General features: G+C 35.8%; 1 protein-coding gene across 1 annotated transcript; it reads left to right on the top strand.

Moving 5' to 3' along the window:
• The first annotated feature begins 545 nt into the window (after positions 1–545).
• LOC123718349 (ankyrin repeat domain-containing protein 29-like) lies at positions 546–21,877 on the top strand. The gene is made up of 9 exons (XM_045674766.1): positions 546–668; positions 2,669–2,767; positions 3,409–3,507; positions 4,504–4,701; positions 8,354–8,551; positions 8,670–8,768; positions 8,915–9,013; positions 12,748–12,882; positions 21,785–21,877. The coding sequence occupies exons 1-9, from the start codon at positions 546–548 to the stop codon at positions 21,875–21,877; spliced, it is 1,143 nt and encodes a 380-aa protein (XP_045530722.1).
• Positions 21,878–23,702: the final 1,825 nt, after the last annotated feature.

The following is a 23,702-nucleotide window of genomic DNA, read 5'->3' as shown; positions in this document are numbered from 1 at the left end:
ATTTTATAAAAAAAAAAATCTGACGCCGACGGAGAACAATAATATTTGGGTAACCCTAAACGAATCAGACACTGAAGAATAATCATAGTCATGAAAATGAAATCCTTGTTCTTCACGTATTACGAAATTGTTTTTAAGAAAAATGCAAAGCTTTTAGACAACCATTTATATAAAAAAGCGATTGTCCTTTGTAACTAAATTTATATATTGTATTAATTCAATCGTCTAAGGGTTCAATTGCTTACTTAATACTACAGTATTAAAATAAACACGTGTAGATAACACTGAAATTGTTTAGAAAATGAAAAACGGCTTAATGTAGAAAGTTGAGTGGAGTGGAGTAAAAATTTTGAGACCACAATCAATAGGAGCATCATTGGAGCATCCGTATTTGACGACACGAATTATATTTCAATGTTTTCATTTAAATACACTAACAGAGCGCTGTATAAGTTCAAACATTTAGCGTCACTATTCTGTTATGATAAATACGTAACTTATTATTCCTGTTAAGGGTGTATCCAACATTATACTTTTCTTCACAGATGTGCGACCGGTCTCGGGTACAACAGAACGACCTGTTGCTTCATGAAGCCGTCATCAAGAATGAGCCAGCTGCTGTTAGAGAGGCATTGCAGAGACCCGCGGATGTCAACTGTAGAAATAATGTAAGTGCTATTTTAAGATCATGAAATCGTTTAGATAAAATTATCTCTATAACGATAGTTGCCGAAAATAAAGGAATTCTTAATAACAATTAGCAGAAGAACAACTAAAATAAACTCGGTAATTTATATCACAATCAAAGGCATTAAAGGCGCTTTACAAAAAAAAATCTTAAAACAGATGGAATCGCCTTAAATTTCTTCGGAGGTGAAGATGACGGTCTCATCCAAGTCATGGGTTGTTTTTTTCTTTCCCGGCCATAATGCCATGTTTCTTTTGTAGTTTTTAATGTATTAATCGTTAAAAATCGGCCAGGATCTTGTAACAAACGCAAACAGTTTTGTGAAATTGTCTATCTGGTTGGTTTCTGGCGTCAAAAACCATTTACCTACAAATACATATTATACACAAATGGTTGTGTATAATATGTATTATGGACACTCTATAGATATCTTCACTATAAAACAAACGACGCCTAGAATATGTTTTGAACTTTTTATTCAATTGTTTTGTCACTACTGATGAAGTTCTTCCTCGCTTGAACTCAGCACACAGCAACCTGCTTTCAAGTCTTTGATTTACTTACTCTATTTAGATCTATCTCAGATCGATCTCTTTAGGCAATGAATGTTGCTAAGTTGCAACATATAATTGATATGCAGAAGAAACAGTCGGGTATAAGACATAGATAGGCCTTGTGGGACCTAGCGTTCACGGTTTTAAGGTCGGAACATCCTCTGTAGTTTTTCGGAAAGAAGGCTGAAAGCTTCGAGAGAAGCGCTTTCTACACCCGATCGAAGGCATTCGCTATATCCAATATTATACTAAGGGTTATAATGTTTATGCACTCTGTAACACGTTTTTTATGTAATTCCTATAATTCTTTCAATTTATTTAAAGGCTCGCAACGCACTCGCAAGCCCTCGGACGTAGAGTGTTGATGAAAGGTGGTATAACTTAACATCACCTCCTCCTGCCCGTTTGCCTCTTGTTCTATATGAAACAAAATAGATAGATAGCTACATAGTACTAGCGCCACAAATTAGTGTAAGGTTGTGACACTTAGATCTGTTTCGAAGTTCATCTGAAAAAAAAGGAACGTGACACAAGATTCGACCTTCATCCAAAATGTAAGCTCAACCAGCCGTGCTTGAATTTTTATCACCTCTGACTCCGGGTTGTATTTACCATTCTAGATTAGTATCTAACTCTCAGGAACACGCATGAATTATTCAGCGATTGAAAGAATGCTTTGGTAGCTGTTTTTTTTTATGAAAAAGCATGTGATTACTAAGTCAGGTAGAATATGTTCTAGACTGTATTAGTGCTTTCTGTACGTGGATATAGCTTCCCGTCGAAATTCTGAACCTCCTTGGGTCCTAGAAGCGTACCGGTTTCTAAAGTGCCGGCAACGCACTCGGGATTCTTTGGGCAATGTGAGTGTCGCATAGAATATGGGGAGCCTCCAGCCTGATTGCCCTTTATTTTTAAAAGTTTAGTTTTATTTGAAGTAAAAATGTATGGTGTAAGTAAGTGTACACTGCCTGTGTTGGCCAAGTGGCATGATAGTGTTTCATCCCTGAGGTCATACGAACACTGGCTGTGCACCAATCGACTTTCTTTCTGTGCGCATTTACCACTGGCTCGGCATCGGAAAACATCGTTATAAAACCGGCCCACCCCGGACCATAAAGTCGATGGCGTATCCTGCAAAATTGGGTAAAACAGGACAATATATAATTATATCAATAGCAAAAATCTTAGTTTTACTTACTTTTAAACTAAATAATAAATACTTAGTTAAACTTACTTTTAAACGTTTTAGAACTTAATTCTAGACAAAAAAGTATTTTTGCTTTATAAGTGTTCGTGCTAAAGTTACCAGCCTATTTACCAACCGAGACTTGACTTTCATGTTTCGATTTTCTATTTCTCATTGATAATAGGTCAACCACATGTTTTCTTTAAGCGTTACAGGATCAATACTATAATGATATTTCAGTATGGGCGGGCACCGATACACTGGGCGGCAAGTAGAGGCAATGTGGAGATAATCAAATTACTGATCGACGCCAACTGCGATATTGAGGCTGTTGACAAGGTAATATTGAATATTCAGTGCTTATTGATATGTGGCCATATTGAATAAACGGTACATTTTACGTGGAATAACGATTGAGGTCGTCAATATTGGCAAAAATAGAACGAATGTCAATGTGTGACAAGAGCGCAGAGCAGAGCTTAAGGGCTTCATTGTGCGACCCCTGAGGTCGTAGGTTCGATCCGCTTCTGTGCACCAATGGACTTTCTTATTTAACATTCGCTCGAACGGCAAAGGAAAAATAGTGACGGCGTGTGTCAGGCAAAGGACAGACATTTGCCTATTGCGATGACCATGTAACAGATACAGAAATCTGAGGCCCAGACCTAAAAATATAGTTTTATTTATTTGTATAGAACGAATTTAGTCTGCGCCCTCTATTCTGCGGCTGTAGAAACGCATTTAATATTTGTAAACTATCATTGATATATTACTAAATTATGCCTAATTAACCTGAAATCTTTATTTCATGTGATGATTTATGAATTTATTTAAATTATGTATTTCGGATTAGTGTATGTCTAGTTGTGATATTGACTCCAAAAATAAAGAGATACATACCTATATCGAATATTATGTCCTGGTAGAATTTTCAAGTTTAAATAATTAATTAAAGTTAAATCTATGTTGTTGATTCGCAGTTTGGCATGCGTCCATTGTTAATGGCAGCCTGGCATGGACACCTGGACGCTGTTCAAGTTCTAGTTCAAGCTGGCGCTTGTCTGGCTGCTACCAATAAGGTTTTTATAATACCCTAGTAATTTTAAATTATAACATCATGCATTAAATAATAATATTTTTTTTTTAATTTATGCAATTATTTTCTTTATTAATTTGCTTTGATGTAGGTAATTAAAGTAATACTACAAAAAAAAAACTTTTTATTCATTATAAATAATATCAGTCTTAATGCACCGTTTTACGTAATGTACTGTCTGTCTCTCTTCAACACAGGGTAAATACAATTCGATATAAAAGTCAAAGGAGCACAGTTAAAAGAGTACAATGGTTTAGTTTTTTTTAAAAAGGGGGTATAAGGTAAGGTAATTAGGTAAACTTAATTAATGCATCAAACTTAATAAAATCAAATATAAAACAAGATATGGCAAAATCAACTTTCTAAATAGGACTACCAGTAATGCTAAAGAAAGTAAAAATAAAGGTAACATAAAGATAGGATCAAGGATAAAAATGATATCGCCTATAAATATTTATTTCTGCACTCCATTTTGTGATTTGAATCGGTCAATAAACGATTTAATGAGGCGTTACATCCTTGAAAATATAATCCTTATCTCATATTACATTAAAAAATAACGTTCATAAAACGCTTGAGCGTTTGAAGAAAATATTTCAAGGCGTTTAGATAGAAACAAAATTGATTTTCATTGAATCTTTTAATCACGTGACTAATGATATTAATTTCCTTAATGTATTTGTTATCTTACTGTTTATTGGGACGTAGGTCTTGAGTTCTGATCCCGGTGAAACATTAGTTTCTGGCACAGAAAACCCGCTAAATGAACACGTAATTCAAATGCTCAATTTTTTTATGTAATAGGAGGCAAAATACAATGTCATGTACGTTGCCGGAAGGCTCGCGATTGCGTTGCCGGCCTTTGAAAAATTGGTACGCTCTTTTCTTGAAGAATAAATTGGTTCGAAAATACTTCGTGAACAGATGGTGATTATTAAATGCATATGTAACATATATTAAACTAATTTAAATTCATCAGAAACAGAATGATCTTCTGCAATGCGCGTGCGCTCGTGGTTCATACGATGTTGCCATGTTCGCGATTTCTATCGGCGCAAGAGTACAAACCATCGACGCAACGGGTGACGCGTCCCTAGCGCTTGCTTCACGAGCCGGTTACACCAACGTGGTGGAGCTTTTGTTGGAAAAAGGAGCTTATATTGATGCAATTAATAAGGTAAGTTTAGTTAGAGCGAGCTAATACTAACACTACTAGTAAAACAATTGAATTTGAGTGGCCGTTATAAACACTGTTTTTTTGTGTAAATAAAGTCATTCTTGACTTATTTGTTTGCGATGACGGTGTTTAACGTATTACGAACCTTGACGCCAACGTCATCTATTTCTTCTGGTGGCAAGAGAAAACCTCGTAGACCGAGGCTGCGTTGATGGTATAGAGTTGTCAAGGACCTTGAATCAATAGGTCTTCGAAGTTGCACGCAAGAAGCACGAGACAGATCGCGATGGAGAAATATACTTGAGGTGGTCAAGGCCCAACAAGGGGCTTTACAGTCATTGATGATGATGATGATTCTTGACTTATTATCAGAATTCACTTAAAAGCCGCATAAGAATACCATCTGTGACGCACGACAGTAATTTTCACGTCACTTTGAAAATAAATGAGACAAACATTCTGACTACTTAACAGGTTCACTGTCCACAGACCACAGGTCTGCTTGCAGGTACAACTTCAAGGCTTTTTGGAATTGTGGACGTACTACGCCCGTATACGGGGATAGCTGCATATATGGCGCGGACTTGACAGGACATATAACTGACAACTTAAAAAATGCTGGTACATACGGCAAAACTTTTTTTTCTAGTGAGGTTCCCACCTCACCCACCAGAAACAATATGTCAATATTTGTCAGTATTGTATACAAAAATGCGACGTGAGAGGTACTTCTACTTTCATGCTTGGACATTGAACCTGTTAATATCTTATAATAATAGATTAAGGCGAAAACGTATATCAATATGATTTCTACAATTAATTGGTCGTTAGTGAGCTCCATTCGCATAATATTCACATAAAACATCCGCTTACGAGTCTATAGGTCACATTACGAAATCGTAGCAGTTTCGTTTCATGCTGTTTTTATAGCATCGATTAGTCTTTTGTTCTTTTCATACGTGGATATCGTAGCCAACTAGCTTAATTATCTGTGCAATTAACAGCTTAGTCTCTATACTAAACAGCGCCGTTCAACTGACGGCCTGAATGATATTCAGCCATTTGATCAAACAGCTAGACAAATGACTTGAAACGCTGACGTTACACGACTTGTTTCCACTTTCTGTCACCTACTCCAAACTGTCAATAAATCGTAGGTAAACAACAAATTTGATTAAGTTTTCCAAAGTTTAATGAAATGAAGGAGTATAGTGATACTAACGGTTAGCTTAAAAACACTAATAACTTAAAGAATCTCTTATGTCACATATTCCAGTTTTTTATTTCTGTCACATGATCGTACGAATGGCCTAAGCATTAGCCATCCAGTTTATTAAATGTTGTAACAAATGCTACGGCTGAATACAATTCAGGTTGCTAGTTTAATGGCGCTGTTTAGTAAAGAGGCTAGGCTGTTGATTGAACGGCTAATTAAGCTTATTGGCTGCGACATAGATATATGATATGTGATTACGATTTTCAAGATTATTAAGCTTAGAGATACAAATTTGAAGGCGGATTTATGTACGTTTACTCTTCAACAGCTATACAGAACATAGACATAGTATAATCATTGTTATTATTTAAAAAAGACATTAAATTATTTAAAAAAAAAATCTTTATGACCTTATTTTTCGAAAAATTATCTACTATATGCAACTTCACAAGAATTGGTTTAATAAAGTTAAATTAGATAAAGTTTAACAAAACGCTTTTATTATCACAGACATGAATACAAATAATACAAATATTTCATTTTACCTTATTACTACTAAGAATTTCATTAATTGTAATATAATTATTACTATCATTGTTATGGTTATTACTTATTATACATTTTTGTTATTAATGGCTTCGAATCTCTTCGAATCAACCGCGGTTGGGACAAGAAAAAGATGGCGCGTAATGGAAAAGTGTGACGCGTAACCAAAAAATGTGACAGTAAATTTTTTCTAACGCCGATAAAGTAGTTCCACTTCAATAAGCGTTTTAGTTAGCTGAGCGTAAATTCTTTGATATTTGAATATTCATTAAACAAATGAAGCATAATTTAGCAGACAGTTAACGTCTGACAAAGCTTGCGAGGCAAAACAACTAAATTACTTGCTTCATCAAATATCTCTACAATTTCTGCGTATAATATTGTTGAAATTAAATCTCAAAGTCAGGAAATATTAAAATAATTAATATTATTTTTGACGTTGACTACAACGATGTATTGTATATTCTATTGGAGGTCGACCCACCAACGACAACAAACCTTGCTTTCTAATAAAAAAATATTTTCAGCCAGGTATCAATACTGTTCCTACTAAATCAGGAACAGGTACGTACTAAGTATACTTAGACTAAATAAATTCATGGTCTAAGGTTTTTAATGGATCGTAAATGTTCGGTAAATTGTGTTCCTGTCTTGCTTGATAGAATTATATCACCTTACTTATAAGAATATATAATTCGTTCCTATATGTGCCCATTTGACACTCACTCAAAACGTAGTCACAAAAAATCGACGGTGTGTGTCAGTTACAGAAGGTTTATCACCTACTTGCTTATCAGAAATGATTACGGAATGGATACAGAAATTTGAGGCCCAGACCTAATAAAAACCCATTGGTATATGGTTTTTTTTAAGTTACCATCAGAGGTTATGTCAAAGTGGTGGCACGCTTGGTTTTCTGTATATTGGAAAACTATCATACAGAAATATACATTTAACAATTTTTTACCTCAATCAACTCATATAAAATCGTTGGAATCCAAGGCTATCTATGTAAAAACCGCTTATCGGTTCGGATTTTAGTTGATACAGATGCCACTAAGGAAATTTCTTTTATAATATGTAAGTGTATTAGAAAAAGGCTAATAATATAAGGAAGAATGTAAATTACGTAGAAGGGAATATTTGTACGCTCGATTTCCTACTTTTCCAATAATGTCCGTTATGGAACTCATTGCTCTCCACCCATTGAAGTGTTGAGTTCTAATAATTACTCACCGAAATTCAATTCCATTCAATGGGCTTATTTCGTTCCAAAACATTTGCAGCATGAATATTCACGAACTCCATTTATTCGGGGTTGAGTTTATTTTTATATTACGTTATAAAGATATCTTGCCGACTATAAGCGAACAAGTAATTTTAACCTTAGGCATAATAATTGAATCATTTTTAGTTTACTTTTTACTAATAATAATTTATTTGCACAAAATCTTGTGGTGGTACAATCTAAAGTTCATATTCTGCCACACAGTTGCACACCTGATTGATGCACATTTGATTTAAAAGGAATTTTACATATAAGTTACATACATTACGAGTCATATGACTATAGTAAATTTGTAATGATAGAACATCACATTATTCAAAAATATGATTCTTCCAAAAGTAGTAGGTACATTGAGTTGATTTTTAAAAACTCTAGTAGAATATAACCATCGACTCAATCTCTAGTAGGAGATCTTTTAATGTTTCTGGTAATTTATTATGAACCTTGATTGCCTTAAAACCTTAGTATTTTACATACTAAGGAATATGAAAAGGTATTCCGTCTAAGAAGAATTAAAAATATTTGTTCTTATTAAACTACTAAAAGCTATTAGAGCGAATATGGGAATACTTATATTCGTAAATATGTATCTTTGGTATTAGGCTGGTCGGACGGCACTTGACCTAGCTTGTGAGGGAGGTCACAGCAGCACTGCCGCTCTCCTGATAGCAAGGGGAGCCTCGCGCGAGGCTCGTGATAACTCCGGCAGAACTCCATTGCATATTGCATCAGTCCATCGACATACTGAGCTGGTACAGACTCTATTGGAAAGCAAATGTAACGTGGATGCTGTTGATAGCGTGAGTTTATTTATTTCACTAAAACAAAGAAAAGCTTTCTTTTCCTATAAGCATTCATAATTCACATAAGTTTCTTTGAACTTCAAAAGAAACAAAATTGAGTTTAATTTCGTTGCAGAATGGTGTGACGGCGCTGCAGATGGCGTGTGCGCAGGGATGTCGCGGCATTGTGGAACACCTCCTTGGATTTGGAGCAGATGTGCATTTACAGAATAACGTAATTTTGTTTCAAAATAAATAATTAGCACAGGAAACCTTATTAGCAAAGGTTGATTGTGATTACGAAAGATAATAAATAATCAAAAATATATTATTTTAAAATTGAAGATATTCTGCTTTTCTAACTATGATATTTGGCTTTAGGTGGGATCATCAGCGCTGCAAGCTGCGTGCGCGGCCGATGCGACAGACATTGTTGAGTTGTTGCTGGCTCGTGGGGCAGATCCGGCCCTCACTGACCAGGTATAGTTAAGAAACATCTTGGGAATAAAAAATATGAATGTTTTTTTATTGAAAACAAATTAATTTCTATTCCGGGACCTAAAAGGCAGTTATGTGGCTTGACATAATTCGGTTTCATATGTATAAAATTAATAAAATATAGGATAACTTAGGGGACACCCGGGTTTGAACCGGGGACGTCTCGATCTGCAGTCGAATGCTCTACCTCTGACTCTATCCCCGCATATATATGGAATTGAAAAAGGACAAAAGTCTGTAATGTAATGATGTCACAATAAAAACTAGTTTTTGAATTTGAACTTTAATCGATGGAGTTAAAGATTATTACAGAAAACTCACATTGTGGGTGTAAGTGAAGCTGATAAGCAATTTATCAAACTAATATGTTAATAATAGATAAAACTAACACAACCTAATTACTTCGAAACACTATCTAAATGCTATTCCACCTATCTATATTTAACAAATATCTGTTTTAAGCTCATTGTTAAGTAATGAATAGATTTTGAGCTTTATACTTTTAAAGCCTCTATTCATACATTCTCTAATCCTCTGAGAATGCGCGAATGTGCTTTGTGAATCCTATACATAGCCATCATATGTTGTATCACATTTTCTGCATTATGCGCATAATCTGCTTGCTTTGTAACTTATATAGATCACTCTAGTCTCTATGACTTAACAGCAGTGTTGGTACTAGTAACCTAACCTAGTAGCTTAAGCGTGTGATTCTCATCCCTGAGGTCGTAGGTTCGATCCACGGCTGTGCACCAATTGACTTTCATTCTATGTGCGCTTTTAACATTAGCTCGAACGGTGAAGGAAAACATCGTGAGGAAACCGGCTTGCCTTAGACTTAGTCTTTCACGGTCCGCTTCAAGACATTTTCTTTTACGAACTACGGAATAAACTCCCTGTGGTCTTTCCTAGGAGATACGACCTCCTAGTATAAAATAAAAGCCTAATCTTTCCTCAAAGGCCGTCAACCCACCCACGAAAATAGGTGTCAATGGGCTGCGACGACTACTCTTTTAGGGCGTCCCGTAGGCTAGGTTGTTATAAAAAAAGTACACGTGCGTTATGTATGCTAACTATAATGTATCTAAATATTCAGCAATATAAATAATATCATTCACAGATTTTTCTATTCTCATTCGGTTATGACGTTATGAGTTACGTTATGAGCCCAGTGATCCGACGTGTTTTAATAATTAATTCTCAGCTCAGTAAAGATCGCATTTAAGCCTTGTATCTCATTATATTATTCATGTTCGTTTGTTTCGAGTTCGTTAACAATGTATGTACAGTAATTCTACGATAATTGGCCTCTCTCCCACGTGAACTATGCGAACGTAAATATCTATATTAAATTTTCTGCAATGACAGGAAATTAATTATCTGTAGATAGAATTATTTATATTCAAACTAAATTATTGTCTTTAAAATACGCGAGTATTACAAATAAAAGCGGTGCGGTGTATAATAAAAAAAAAGTTAAGTTTCGCTACATTCTTTTCAGATTTCTGTATCTGTTTCATAAAAGCCGGTTTCCTCACGATGTTTTCTTTCACCAAATTGGTGCACAGCTGGGGATCGACGACCTACGACCACAGATTGCACGCTAAAGCCACTAGGCCACTTCACGGTGAGGTTTAAATAGGATTTACATTAGGAACATGTGAAAAAGTGTAAAACTGTCCTTATTATCGAAATTCCTTAAATAATTATAAAATGTGATGAGTAGCCGTTTATGTGATGATACTTTTTTAATGATAAAAGTTGTCTACATACACTTCTAAATTAAAACATTCATTTTTATAACAGTCTAACCGCAAATTATTAGTAGGTGCCTAAACTCTGTACCACTCGCGAACAAAGCTTATTGCAAGTTAAATTACCTGAAAAGTTCGTGTTGTTCAGCCGCGGGCTTTACTGAATGTCGTGTAAGTCAATAATGATACAACTTTTATGTATGTATTGTATGGTATTTTGCTATGTAAACATGTTTTCTTACAATATAAGTATTTGAAATAACTTTAAAGTTTTATTTCAACTTTTAAAATGTATGTCACTGTACAGCCTTATTAAGGCTTTGCAGTGAAAGTAAGGTACATTTTTTATTGTTGTGGGTTGCCTGGGCGGCCTTAATATATATAAGGGTGCCGGATTATGCCGTTGACTAATAACTTATGTTACCTACTTACTTTAGGTTTTTTATTTGTATAATTAAGTTTATTATGGTAACGAAGTATAATTAAATAAGGAAAAAGCTATGGTTAAATATAATATCTTTCATTAATATAAAATTTATTCCTTATTTGGATTCTTATACGATTAAAACAATTGTTATTTATTATCAAGAGCCTGTAGCGGTTAAAAGCACTTGAAAATTCATTATACCTTTGTACACACTTGCGCTGAAACTTGGAAGATACTTTTCACAGTTAAACGATAAACTTTACTGATAGATGAAGTTAAAACTGGAAAAACTAGATGAACAAACCCAACCGTAACGGGTTGGGTTGAGCAATTTTTAAGAAAAAAATTTTGAGTAAAACATTTAATGTTTTAAGTTCAAGTTACTATTTAAAACTGAAAAAAATGGACCATTTGAAAACAAGTCATCAATTTTAAGAAATATACAGGATTATCTACACTCGGTAACTATTTGTTGCTTTATCATGTTATTACTAATAATTTTTAACTATTATGACATCTTATTAATTTATACGCTTAAATCCTCGCTCGTGTTTGTTCTTAAGTTAGGTGGAAGTATAAATGTGAATCTAACTACCAATCTGGAATATAGAAATGCTTAAGCTATCAATCTTCTATCATGTCCTAAGCTTCTCTTATCCTGTATATGCACCTATATTACACCATTCGATTTCTTCTTCTTCATTCACGTTTTGAGTATTTATTTAACTAATTTACAAAAAATACCCACTTTCATGTGTTTTAATTGGATTAAAATGATTTCACGCTATTCCTTTCTTTTAAAATACTATGTACTACTACTTAAGAAGACATTCGTTTTTGGCCATTCTTTCAATTGCCATCATAAAAGTACGAATGTTTTTTTTACATTTAAGTCGGTTCGCTTCCCAGACGAGGCAAGTAATTTTTAGAAAGTCTTTAAATGCAGTATTACTAACTTTTAAAAATAACATAGACTTCTTTCAGTAAAATACCCTATTTACAATATTTAAGATACTTTCCCTTCATGTCCCATAACTTTAGGACGCCTTTATTGCCTGCCTGCCTTATTGATTAACTCACACTAGAGAGATGAAAACTTTCCAAACAGAAATCAATGTGTGCTTGATTTTAATTTGGACTCTCGCGGCGGTGCGTTAAATACGGCAATTAAGTCGCGTAGGCCATTATGGGTTTATGATTATTTTATAACGCATAAAAATTATTGCAAACAAAGCTTACTGACGTCTACTTCCTGGAAAATAATTGGATTATTAATTAAATAATGATGATTTGGTTTTTAAACAGAAATAAATATAGGACATTAAATGGGTTGCAGAAATAATTGAATACTGTTTACCATGTTTCAAAAGAAACATGCATTTCGCATTTTTAGTTATGATCATTTACTAAGCAACCAGTCCTAGCTCGCAACGCTGGATATTTCTAAATAGTTTTGGAAATAACTATAGCCTAAATAACTAAATAACCACACTAATGGTGGATTTTTCCTCTTTATTCCTTATCTATCCTTTCAGTGGTCTCAATCACCACTAAGCGTTGCAGGCGGCGCTGCCGAGTCACCACCTGAAGGGTTTCGGCGCGCGGCTAGAGGTTCTTTCTCCGCAATTTTAGGCCTACTGACTGCTACAGCCAACCTTGATGATCACCAGGTATATAAATTAGTTGTGTAAATTTAATATTTGAAATAATGAAAATGGACGCACATAGTCACACACTATTTCAGATTACCTAATACTGTCAAATACTATTTCTTAATAGTAACAAGAAAGAAATTATATATAAAATAATAATATTATTTAGGCAGAAAGACGCTATGGGAAAATATAGAATATATAAAGGTTTATTTATAGAAACTGTGCATAAAAGCACATGTACAATATGTCAATGAAAAAATTATAAATCCTACGAAGATATTTCTGTATCACTGACAGGATAAATAGGAAAATTGTCCTCTAGAAAATAGGCGTGTGGGAGGAATTTCATACCACAACTTAGACACTAAAAATAATAATTTCATCATTACTTAAACAACAAATAAAAGTCACAAAAGTTGCTTCTCTAAGCTGACCTCATTTCGGATAAAAATATAATTGAGATGCCTTTTATATTTGTTAGTTTCTACGGAATCACGATAATTTTAAATCTTGTATTGTGTAACACTGAAGAACTACTTTAGCTGCGTAATTAGGTACAGTTTTTAACACGTTATGGGACTACTGTGTTTTTTATATTTTAATTATCCTGTACAACAAGATAGCCAAAAATATTCGGGTACGAGTTACCAAGGCATAACCCTTGGTAATCGCTGACGTTGCACTCAGCGATTTCGCCGACTATAGTTTATTTGAAAGTTATTATTGTATTCGTATTATTTAGATTTAGATCAGTCTTGTAGTAGATTTCAAATTGTAAAGACATATAAATAAATAAATTCTTTTTTTAATGTCTTTTCGGTCTGCCTGAACATAACTGGCGCAGTCGGTAGGATTGCACGTTTAACTAGGAAAACCGCGAATCAAACTCTTCAAAGTCCCCTGGTAAACGGCGACTCCCTAGTCGCGTTACTGCAATCCAAAGGAACCTCATCAAGGGCGGTCACCGAGATCCACGCGGGTACACCTGGAGCATTGGGCGTTCCCTCGTGCTGCTACGAGACTCGACAAGAAATGCAGTTGCTGGTCTGGTGAGTACTCTCGCTAAGCCAAGTTTCCTGCTCTATTTCCTGTCCTAGATATAGTTTTTTTTTAATATATATATAATTAATGAGTGTTTAAACCTAAAATCGGTTTAAAACTTTAACATTATAACAATAGGCTATTGTCTTGTTCTCACATCGGACGGGCATTCCTTAGCGTCACGTTACGCGTATTGTTAAGTGTAAGCGGATCTACATAGAAATTGTTATATTTTATAACTTTATTAATTCATATAATTAAATTCAAAATATGTCGCTATTAGATTCACCGCATTTTAAAATTTTGGTAGATCTTATTCCCAAATATGACGGAACTAAGAAATTACTTAATTTTTATATTAGAGAGGTAGAAAATGTTCTCGAACAAATAGAAGTCGCGGGGAGGAACCATCCCACATTGCTTAGCGTAATAAAAAGTAAGTTGAGCGGTGCGGCTGTAGAGGCAATCGCCTATGAGACTAACTTAGATACGTGGAACAATATAAAGACAGCTCTTATTCGTCGCTTGGGCGAACCTCGCAACGAAATTCAAGTAATGCAGGAGCTTACGAGGTCGCGTAAATTTAAAAATGAGAACGCCGAGTCCTTTGGCAAACGACTTCGTGAGTTACTGGACACCCTGTTATCTATAGGAAACCATGCTAATAAAGGTTATTACGAGGAAATGGTAATTGAACAGTATGTTAATAATCTAGATTTCCATGTTTCATTAGGCGTTAGAATAGCGAAACCAGATACACTAGAAATGGCGATAGTGGCAGCTAGACAGGAAGAAGCGCGACTTGCTCTTAACAAGCCGGGCCCTTCGACATTCTATAACGGTACGTTTAGGCAAAAGGAACCGAACTTTCCTCAACATTCACATAACAACAGGTTACCCTTCCCATCTCGACTACATCTTCCATCCACACATCCTCAATTTAGACCTGATAACTATGTACCTCAAGAGAACAATATGACCCCAGAACAACGGCAACAACTAGTTAAGTCGTTACTCCCATGGAAGAACCAACAAGGAGGTAGAAGCTCTGGAAACTTCCGTAAATCACTCAATATTCCTCAACAGGGTCATCATGCACATAAAAATTCGGATGTCACCATGCGGTCAGTGTCAAAACCCCAAAAACCCCCATATTTAATTGAAGAGGTATTTTATACTGAGAATAACCCTTATAATTCGGACCCGGAGTTCCAAGGTACATGTTATAATTGTTACAATAGTCTACAGGACGAAAGCGATGTCGAGCCAAATTCTTGTCAGGAGGAAGCCGAATACAACCCGGATTTTCACGAAGCTCAGGGAGAGGAAGATCAGAGGTAGTGAAAATCAACGTCCAAAATACCGACCATCTACCGTACATAGAGCTGCCGGAGTTTCAAGGTAAGTTCTTAGTAGATACCGGTGCCAGTCGGAGTGTTGTTTCATCTGATGTTATTTTTGGCAATATTTGGGAACAATTGGTTGAGATCGAGCCTTTCGAAATATCCACCGCACATAGTAGATCACGTCATAAGTACATAGTACACCTCCCGTTACCACCAATTTTTAACACAGATACAATTCATAAATTTTTAATTTTCGACTTCGACCCAAAATATAAGGGACTAATAGGATGTGACTTACTGAAACATTTAAAAAGTAATATTGACTTAAATCGAGGAATATTACGTACAGAAACAGCGAATATACCAATTTATTTTAATCATCCTTTGCGTAAAATTAAAATTGAGCCCAAATGTGAGAAGGTAGTAAGAATAAAGACTAATTATATAGATGGACAGTATATTCATAACAAACACTATTGGTCTGAAGGTTTGGAATCCCCCACAGCGTTAGTTACAGTTAAAGCCGGTTCTTTTAAAACTACTGTTGTTAATAGTACTGACGAAAACATGTTTATTTACGATAAATCCTCTATAGAGTTGGAGGATTATTCTGAAACTAAGAACGAGTTTGTAGAATTAAATACATTAAATGCTAACATAGACGTAGATAAAGAGCTCTGTGACAATTTGAATAAAATTCGAACTGGTCACATGAATGAGGAAGAAAAGCGAGAAATTACTAGACTTTGTTATCGTTACCGCGACATTTTTCATTCAGAAAATGTACCATTAACTTTTACACATGCAGTTAAACATCAGTTAAGATTGTCAAATGATACACCAATTTACGTTCGTAGTTACAGACAAGCCCCACAACAACGTGCAGAAATACGTAACCAAGTTGATAATTTACTAAAGCAAGGTATTATTAGAGAAAGTATTTCACCATGGTCGTGCCCAGTGCATATCGTACCTAAGAAACCGGACGCATCTGGTAAAGTTAAATGGAGACTAGTAATAGACTACAGACGACTTAACGACCGGACAATTGAAGACAAATATCCCTTACCTAACATACACGACATACTTGACAGATTAGGACGTGCTCAATACTTTACTACTCTTGATCTTGCTAGTGGTTATCATCAAGTGGAAATGCACCCAGAAGATATAGAGAAGACAGCGTTCACTACTGAACGAGGTCATTATGAATTTTTGCGCATGCCATTTGGACTTAAGAATGCACCTAGCACATTCCAACGGTTAATGGACCATATTCTTAGAGGTTTACCGAACGTTTATACATACCTGGATGACGTTATCATAATAAGTACGTCATTACAAGAACACATAGAAAGGCTGCGTGAAGTTTTTGAAAGATTTAAAACTCATAACCTTAAGGTTCAGTTAGATAAGTCGGAATTCCTCCAAAAACAAGTAAATTTTTTAGGCCATGAACTTACAGACGAAGGATTGAAACCAAATAAGGACAAGATCAAAGCTGTACTTGACTTCCCGTTACCTAAAAACCAAAAAGAATTCAAATCATTTTTAGGACTAGTAGGTTACTACCGCAAGTTTATTAAAGACTTCGCAAAGTTAACAAAGCCTATGACAGTTTGCTTAAAAAAAGGCAGAAAAATTGTGCATACGGCAGAAGTCATTTAACAAGTGTAAACAAATACTTACTAACGATCCGATATTGCAGTACCCCGACTTTGACCAACCGTTCATATTGACAACTGATGCATCTGACTTTGCTCTAGGCGCTGTGTTATCTCAGGGTAGAGTAGGATCTGATAAACCCGTAGCTTATGCGTCGCGTACTTTATCAGACTCAGAGTCGCGTTATTCCACTATCGAAAAAGAGCTTTTAGCGATAGTGTGGGCAATAAAATATTTTAGACCCTATATCTTTGGACGTAAGTTCACAATTTATACTGATCACAGACCCCTTACATGGTTGATGTCGCTAAAAATTCCTAATTCAAAGTTGACGCGCTGGCGACTGAAATTGGCGGAGTATGACTTTAATGTTGTTTATAAGAAGGGACTGCAAAACACTAACGCAGACGCACTATCTCGAGTCAAGATATTTCATCACAGCATTGATTCACTTGCAGTAAACCTTGACGATAATGAAGACGATGAATTAATTGGTCGAATATTTGAAAATGTCCGTATAACTCAACAAAATGACAGACAGACTGATGACGAACCGATGGCAGGCCCGAGTAGACAAGCTGATAACTTAGACCCAGACGTACAACTAGACCCACAGAGCCCCTCAATTGCAGAGGTGAGTGAGGTAGAATTAGTTAGTACTAATAATACCCAACCAGATAATGAAAATAACGGTATCCCTATTTTATCTGACGCAATCGATAGGCAACTAAAACAATTTCATATTAGGTCAACCCCAGGTACCACTTACAGAGTAGAAGATAGGTCAACCAACCGACGCACTGTTATTAAAGACGTTTTTATTCCCGTAAATAACACAGAACAGGAAATAATTCGGTTTCTTAAAGAGCACACCATTGCAGATCGCATATTCCACTGTTATTTTTATAACGATGAATTGTACCCAAAATTTTGTAAAGTTTATTGTACCACATTTAATAATCGAGGTCCAAAACTTATTAGATGTACCACGCGCGTTACGCTAGTTGAGAATAAGAACGAACAGGAAGCGTTGATTAGGAAGTATCATGAAGGTAAGACAGTACACCGCGGTATACAGGAAACACTTAAGCAATTGCACAGAAATTACCATTGGCCTAACATGTTACTTACTATTCAAAGGTATATTAACCAATGTGACATTTATTTGAAAGCGAAGTATGAAAGAAACCCTTTAAGACCCCCTTTAGCAGTTACTGAAACACCTCGTAAGCCCTGGGAACATTTATTTATGGATTTATATTCAGCAGGAGGAGGTACCTTTCTCACTATAATAGATAATTTTTCAAAATTCGCACAGGCAGTTCCGTTAAATGCATGCAGTAGTATACATGTAGCCGAAGCATTATTACAAGTTTTCTCTGTTTTGGGACTCCCGCATAAAATTACAACAGACTCAGATAATAAGTTCGATAATGACGTAATTAAGGAAATTTGCTCTCTACATGATATTAACATTCATTTTACAACCCCGTATAACCCTAACTCGAACTCACCAATAGAACGTTTTCATTCAACTATAGCTGAAATAGTTAGAATTCAGCGTATGATTAATAAAGACGACCCAATTCAGTTAATTATGAAATATGCCATTATAGCTTACAACAACGCTATTCACTCGGCAACCGGTTATTCACCACACGAGTTATTATTTGGTCACACAACTTCACGTAACCCATTGGAGCTGCACTTTCCGAAGGAATTTTATCAAGATTACGTCCTAAAGCATAAGGCAAACGCAGAAGCTGTACAGCAATCTGTTACTGCCCTAATGTCAACAAATAAAGAACAGGTAATAGCCAGGCGTAATAAGCAAGCTGTAGACATCGTATTCAAGGTAGGTGAAACCGTATATAAACAGGTGGCGAAAACAGCAAGGAACTACAAAACTAAACCCGTATTTAAAGGTCCGTATAAAATTATTCACCTCCACCCTAATAATGTAGCCGAGATAATAGGTAGTCATCCAAATTCTAAATCGATTAGAGTTCATTATAAACTCCTTAGAAGGCCCCACCTTGTTCCAAGATCCTCATCGCAGGAGCAATCATGCTCTGTTCAAGAGGTGACGTAATCCTTAATCCTGTTTACAACAATCCGGGAATCCTTTTGCTTAAACAAGGGCGGATAATGAAACAAATAGATATTTTTAATTTAGCATGTGTGTATAACATGACTTATTTGCAGTCAACCATTAATGAGTTAGCGACATTATTCGCAAGCATAAATACCACAGAATTGTATACAATGCATACAGATCAAGTGCAAAATTCTTTTAGAGCTCAAATAGAACATAATCTATCTTTAGTGAATAGAAAAATTGATTATATTATTCCCCAGAATGTTAGGCGCAAACGAGGTCTTATTAACGGTTTAGGCTCAGTTATAAAGTCCATAACAGGTAATCTAGATCAACAAGACGCTCTTAAATTTGAAGCTGATATTTTGGCCATTAAAAACAAGGTTACTTCTATGCAAAAGGTTCAAAAGAAGACATTAGTAATAGCCGAAAACACGATAAAAGAATTTGGTCTCCAATTAGATAAAATCAATGAAAATCAGCGAAAGTTAGTTTTGTATTTGGAGAATACAACAAAGACAAATGATGTGCTAGCTAATCACGTTCGTAACTTAGACATTTATGTTCAAATAGATTTTAGTTTGCAAATTATATTAGATAAGTTAATGATATTAGAAGATGCTATAACATTTTCGCAATTAGGTGTTATGCACCCTAGTATTATAAGTCCGCAGAATTTAATATATGAATTATTACAGCTTGGAAATATATACAATTTAGAACCAATTACAGATTTAAATATAGGAAATATAAGAGAACTAGAAAGGTCAATAACAGTAAAAGCGTATAGTACTAAGCACTCATTAACATTTATTTTACAAATACCTTCTATTGATAAAAGTATATATGATCTTATTCATTTATATTCTATCACTGATACCGAGTACCTCACCATTATACCCAAATCCAAATTCCTTGCACTTGGAAGCGATGAGTACGCATACCTGGACAACAGCTGCAAGTCGATCACCGAGAGCGTTCATCTCTGCGAGTCTCTGCAAATGAAATCCTTCACAAAATCAGAAGATTGCATCGTCAACCTCATAAAACACAAGAATGCCAACTGCAGCCGTGTTAAGATGGTACTAGGTGACAGCAAAATCCAAAAAACGCGGGACAACACGTGGCTGTTCATACTTAAGCGAGAAGAGATCGTAAGAGCACAATGTGGGACCAACACATCTTACCATCGTGCATCGGGAATCCATCTTATAACCGTAACAGAAGATTGTCGCGCAGAAGTTGCGAACATGACGCTGCAGTCACATGTCACGAAATTGGACTTAGATGAAATAATACCATTGCCCCAAAAACAAGACTCACCTGTAGATGTCGTGCGGTATCAAGTAAAAGTGCAAGATCTGGAATTAGATAACGTTCGGCAATTACTGGACAAGGCTGAAGATCTGGAGAAGCAGGGTGACATTAAAGATTGGCCTAAGATGATGGCAACTCCTAGCTGGACAGCTATCATCCTCTATCTATTACTGATATGTGCAGTATCATGGAAAGTGTATAAAAAGTTATCAAGCAGATGCACCAAGAACGCACGGAAGATCACGCCTACCAGTGAGGACACTGGTGGAAGCTGTAAAATCAGCTTCTCTCTGAAGGACGGAGGAGTTACCAAGGCATAACCCTTGGTAATCGCTGACGTTGCACTCAGCGATTTCGCCGACTATAGTTTATTTGAAAGTTATTATTGTATTCGTATTATTTAGATTTAGATCAGTCTTGTAGTAGATTTCAAATTGTAAAGACATATAAATAAATACATTCTTTTTTTAATGTCTTTTCGGTCTGCCTGAACATAACTGCCGGCACAAAAAAAACCATCGTTTTAGAATATAGAGACGTATTATTGTAATAAAAACGTTGGAGAGGTTTAAAAAACTGTAAAACTACTACACGTAAGAAATTAGTGAAGCCATATCAATAACTACTGAAATATAGATTGTTGCCAAAGTTTACATAGAATATTAGTTTTAGTTTCAAATTTATGGACAAACTTAAAGACACTGACGAAATTGAGCACACGCAACTGTAACCTAGAGATCATCCTAATGAAATATTATCCAATTCCAACAATATTACATACATATAGGTTAGTCTAATAACCTACCTTTTCAAGCCGGTTAAAAACAACTAAAATAATGCGATGTATTTTAAAATAGTTACAACCTCCAATCCCTGACCTATTTATTATTTCCTCAGGGAAGAAGCGTTATGAAAATGTTCATTGCTTCATTATTTCCTATGAGCTGTGACAGTACAATACAGAGCAATTAACCTAGTTCACCAACTGTTAGACTATCTGAAATCAAGTTTTCAAAATTGCTCTCGGCATGTCAACGAGCGGCTGTAGCGACAGGTCTGTTAATGGTAGTTCGAGTTATAATTGTATTACGTAAACTTACTTGTTTCAATATGAAAACTGAGAAAATCATGTCGTTTTTCAATACACGAAGATAGGCTATATCATTTCGCATTCGCGGAACAGCAATTTTTATTACCGGTTTTGATTCTGACAAAAAAACCACAAGGCTAATTTGTTTCAGAAGTGCCTTTACTATTTGACCTTGCACGGACAGCGTCAGTTCACTTTTCAATATACATATATTTAATTAAACTGTAAAGCGTATTAAACTATCTGCATATTATTTTATTGTATAAGGTGTGAGCTGAAGCCACGACGTCTAATTGTAACCGGTGCAGCTCCTGCAAGGCGAATTAACCTAATATATTTTAGATGTATTTGTTGCTACAGGAACAATCGGACGGATCATCAAGCCCTCGAATTGAAGAGAAGTCTGGAGGTCACTCACCAGCGCCGACCGAGGGTACTAACTTTTTCTTCTAATTTCGAGTGTCGTGTACACCTTAGACAATTAGTCTTACGCGTTAGTTAAAATAGTATTCTCGAACTCATTTAGATCTTGTGAATAAGGAAATTCTCACATTAACTAACATATTTTCCTTTTTTATTTACCCTATAAAAACTTTAGGTATACCTTACAGCCTCTATTATAGCGACAGAAGGCGACAATGAGAGGTGATGGTCAGCCACGACACTGCTGGATAGACTAACACAGCGTGGTTTTGCAGCTGATACTAGACTTGCGTTACCTCCAACAGGTAAACGTTTGCACGTTTTAGTATTCCGAGTACAAACTTCAGTTTTATCAAGTATTCGTATGTTCGTAATTTTTTTTTATAGTGCACTAATAATTTTGAACAAGTATCTTCATGGTGGCGTTTAAGCTGCTGCGCGGTTCTGTAATGATTGGCAAAAAATGTCATTATAATAAAGTCAAAAATCTAAGTGAACTAACTTAAGGAGGATAGTAAAAAAAGAAAGAAAAAGCTCCACATCAAAAGAGAACCGCTAGCCAGCCGTTTACAATCGCAGGTACCAGGCTACCATGAGAAACGAAGGGTTACTCATTAACGCCGATAGGGATGGTATGAAGAGGCGGAAGCAGCGCCCGAAGATCCGTGGTAGCTCCGTTTGGATGTCTTCTGGTAACCATCTCCGGAGCCGCCGTATTCATAATCATCACCTATACATAAACCTTTGTTACAATTAAATGGTGACATTCAGTATCCAACAGCAACATCAAAAAGCAATTTTTTTGTTGTTGTAAATAATATAAATTTTATACTACCAGTTACAAATACTAAATAAGTAAAAAAAAACTCACCGCACCACGCACCTTCATTTTTCACGAGTACAGATTACCTTACTAACAACTATAAGGGTACTAAATTAACATGTCTCTACTTAAGTACAAAATCGGTTCAGTAATTTGCTAGAACCGTCTATATGACTCAATTACGATAGAACTTGTGTATTTGTATCATATACTAGCTATGTGTACTGCAAGAACATAATTGGAAAACCTGAGGCAGAGGCGGACATATCCGATACGTTACAAAATGAGGACTGTGGTGACACCATACCACTGCAGTACACCATAGCAACCTGGATTAATATTTTCTTAGTGACTTGTTTGTATAGACAGTGTACGGTTCCTAGGTCAACGGGATGCTTCAAATAATAGAGATTTATTGATTTACTCTATATTTACCACTCGCGTGTTACAATAGAATATGAGCGAAATAATGACGTGCTAATTGCTATATACCGAATGAATACAATTTAACAGTCAAAGAGAGTGCCTACGTCTGGCTATGCTCTCGGGGTGTAACTCCGACGATTTGGGAAATCGTCACGCTTATAAGTGATCGAAATGTACATCCATGGCACGTACAAACATAGGAATTTGTCAAGCTTGTAAACGAGCAAGAATGTACGAACCTTGGCACGTACATAGGGATCATCACGCTTATAATTCTAAGATAGCCTGAGTGAGCAAAATGTACAGCTTTGGCTCGTACATACTCCCCCAGGCAAAAAGTGCAAGATGAATTTGTAGTGCTTTACAAGATGAATCCATTACGTGCTTAATAGTCTCTAGGAGGTGCTTAAAGTCTCTAAACTTATGCTAACACTTCCTACACCAATCCACGGCACTATCACTAACACTAAGACCTATCGGAGTCCGGTCCCGGGTGGGTTCTGTAGAGCCCATTGCGAGACTGGCTGCCACTGCTGCTGCCAATGCCGCTATCGACGTCTCCTGCTGCCCATCAATTGTTTTCTGTATTGGAATTGTTGCTTGGCC

This window comes from Pieris brassicae, chromosome W (genome assembly GCF_905147105.1).
Source record: "Pieris brassicae chromosome W, ilPieBrab1.1, whole genome shotgun sequence".
In the NCBI taxonomy this organism is placed as follows: Eukaryota; Metazoa; Arthropoda; class Insecta; order Lepidoptera; family Pieridae; genus Pieris; species Pieris brassicae.
The sequence above is the reverse complement of the archived record's forward strand: the minus strand, read 5'-3'. Positions and strand labels throughout refer to the sequence as shown.

Coding starts and splice junctions, on each gene's coding strand:
- LOC123718349 (XM_045674766.1), top strand. CDS start 546: ATGTGCGACCGGTCTCGGGTACAACAGAACGACCTGTTGCTTCATGAA. Junction 669..2,668: donor ATGTCAACTGTAGAAATAAT/GTAAGTGCTATT, acceptor ATGATATTTCAG/TATGGGCGGGCACCGATACA. Junction 4,702..8,353: donor ATATTGATGCAATTAATAAG/GTAAGTTTAGTT, acceptor CTTTGGTATTAG/GCTGGTCGGACGGCACTTGA.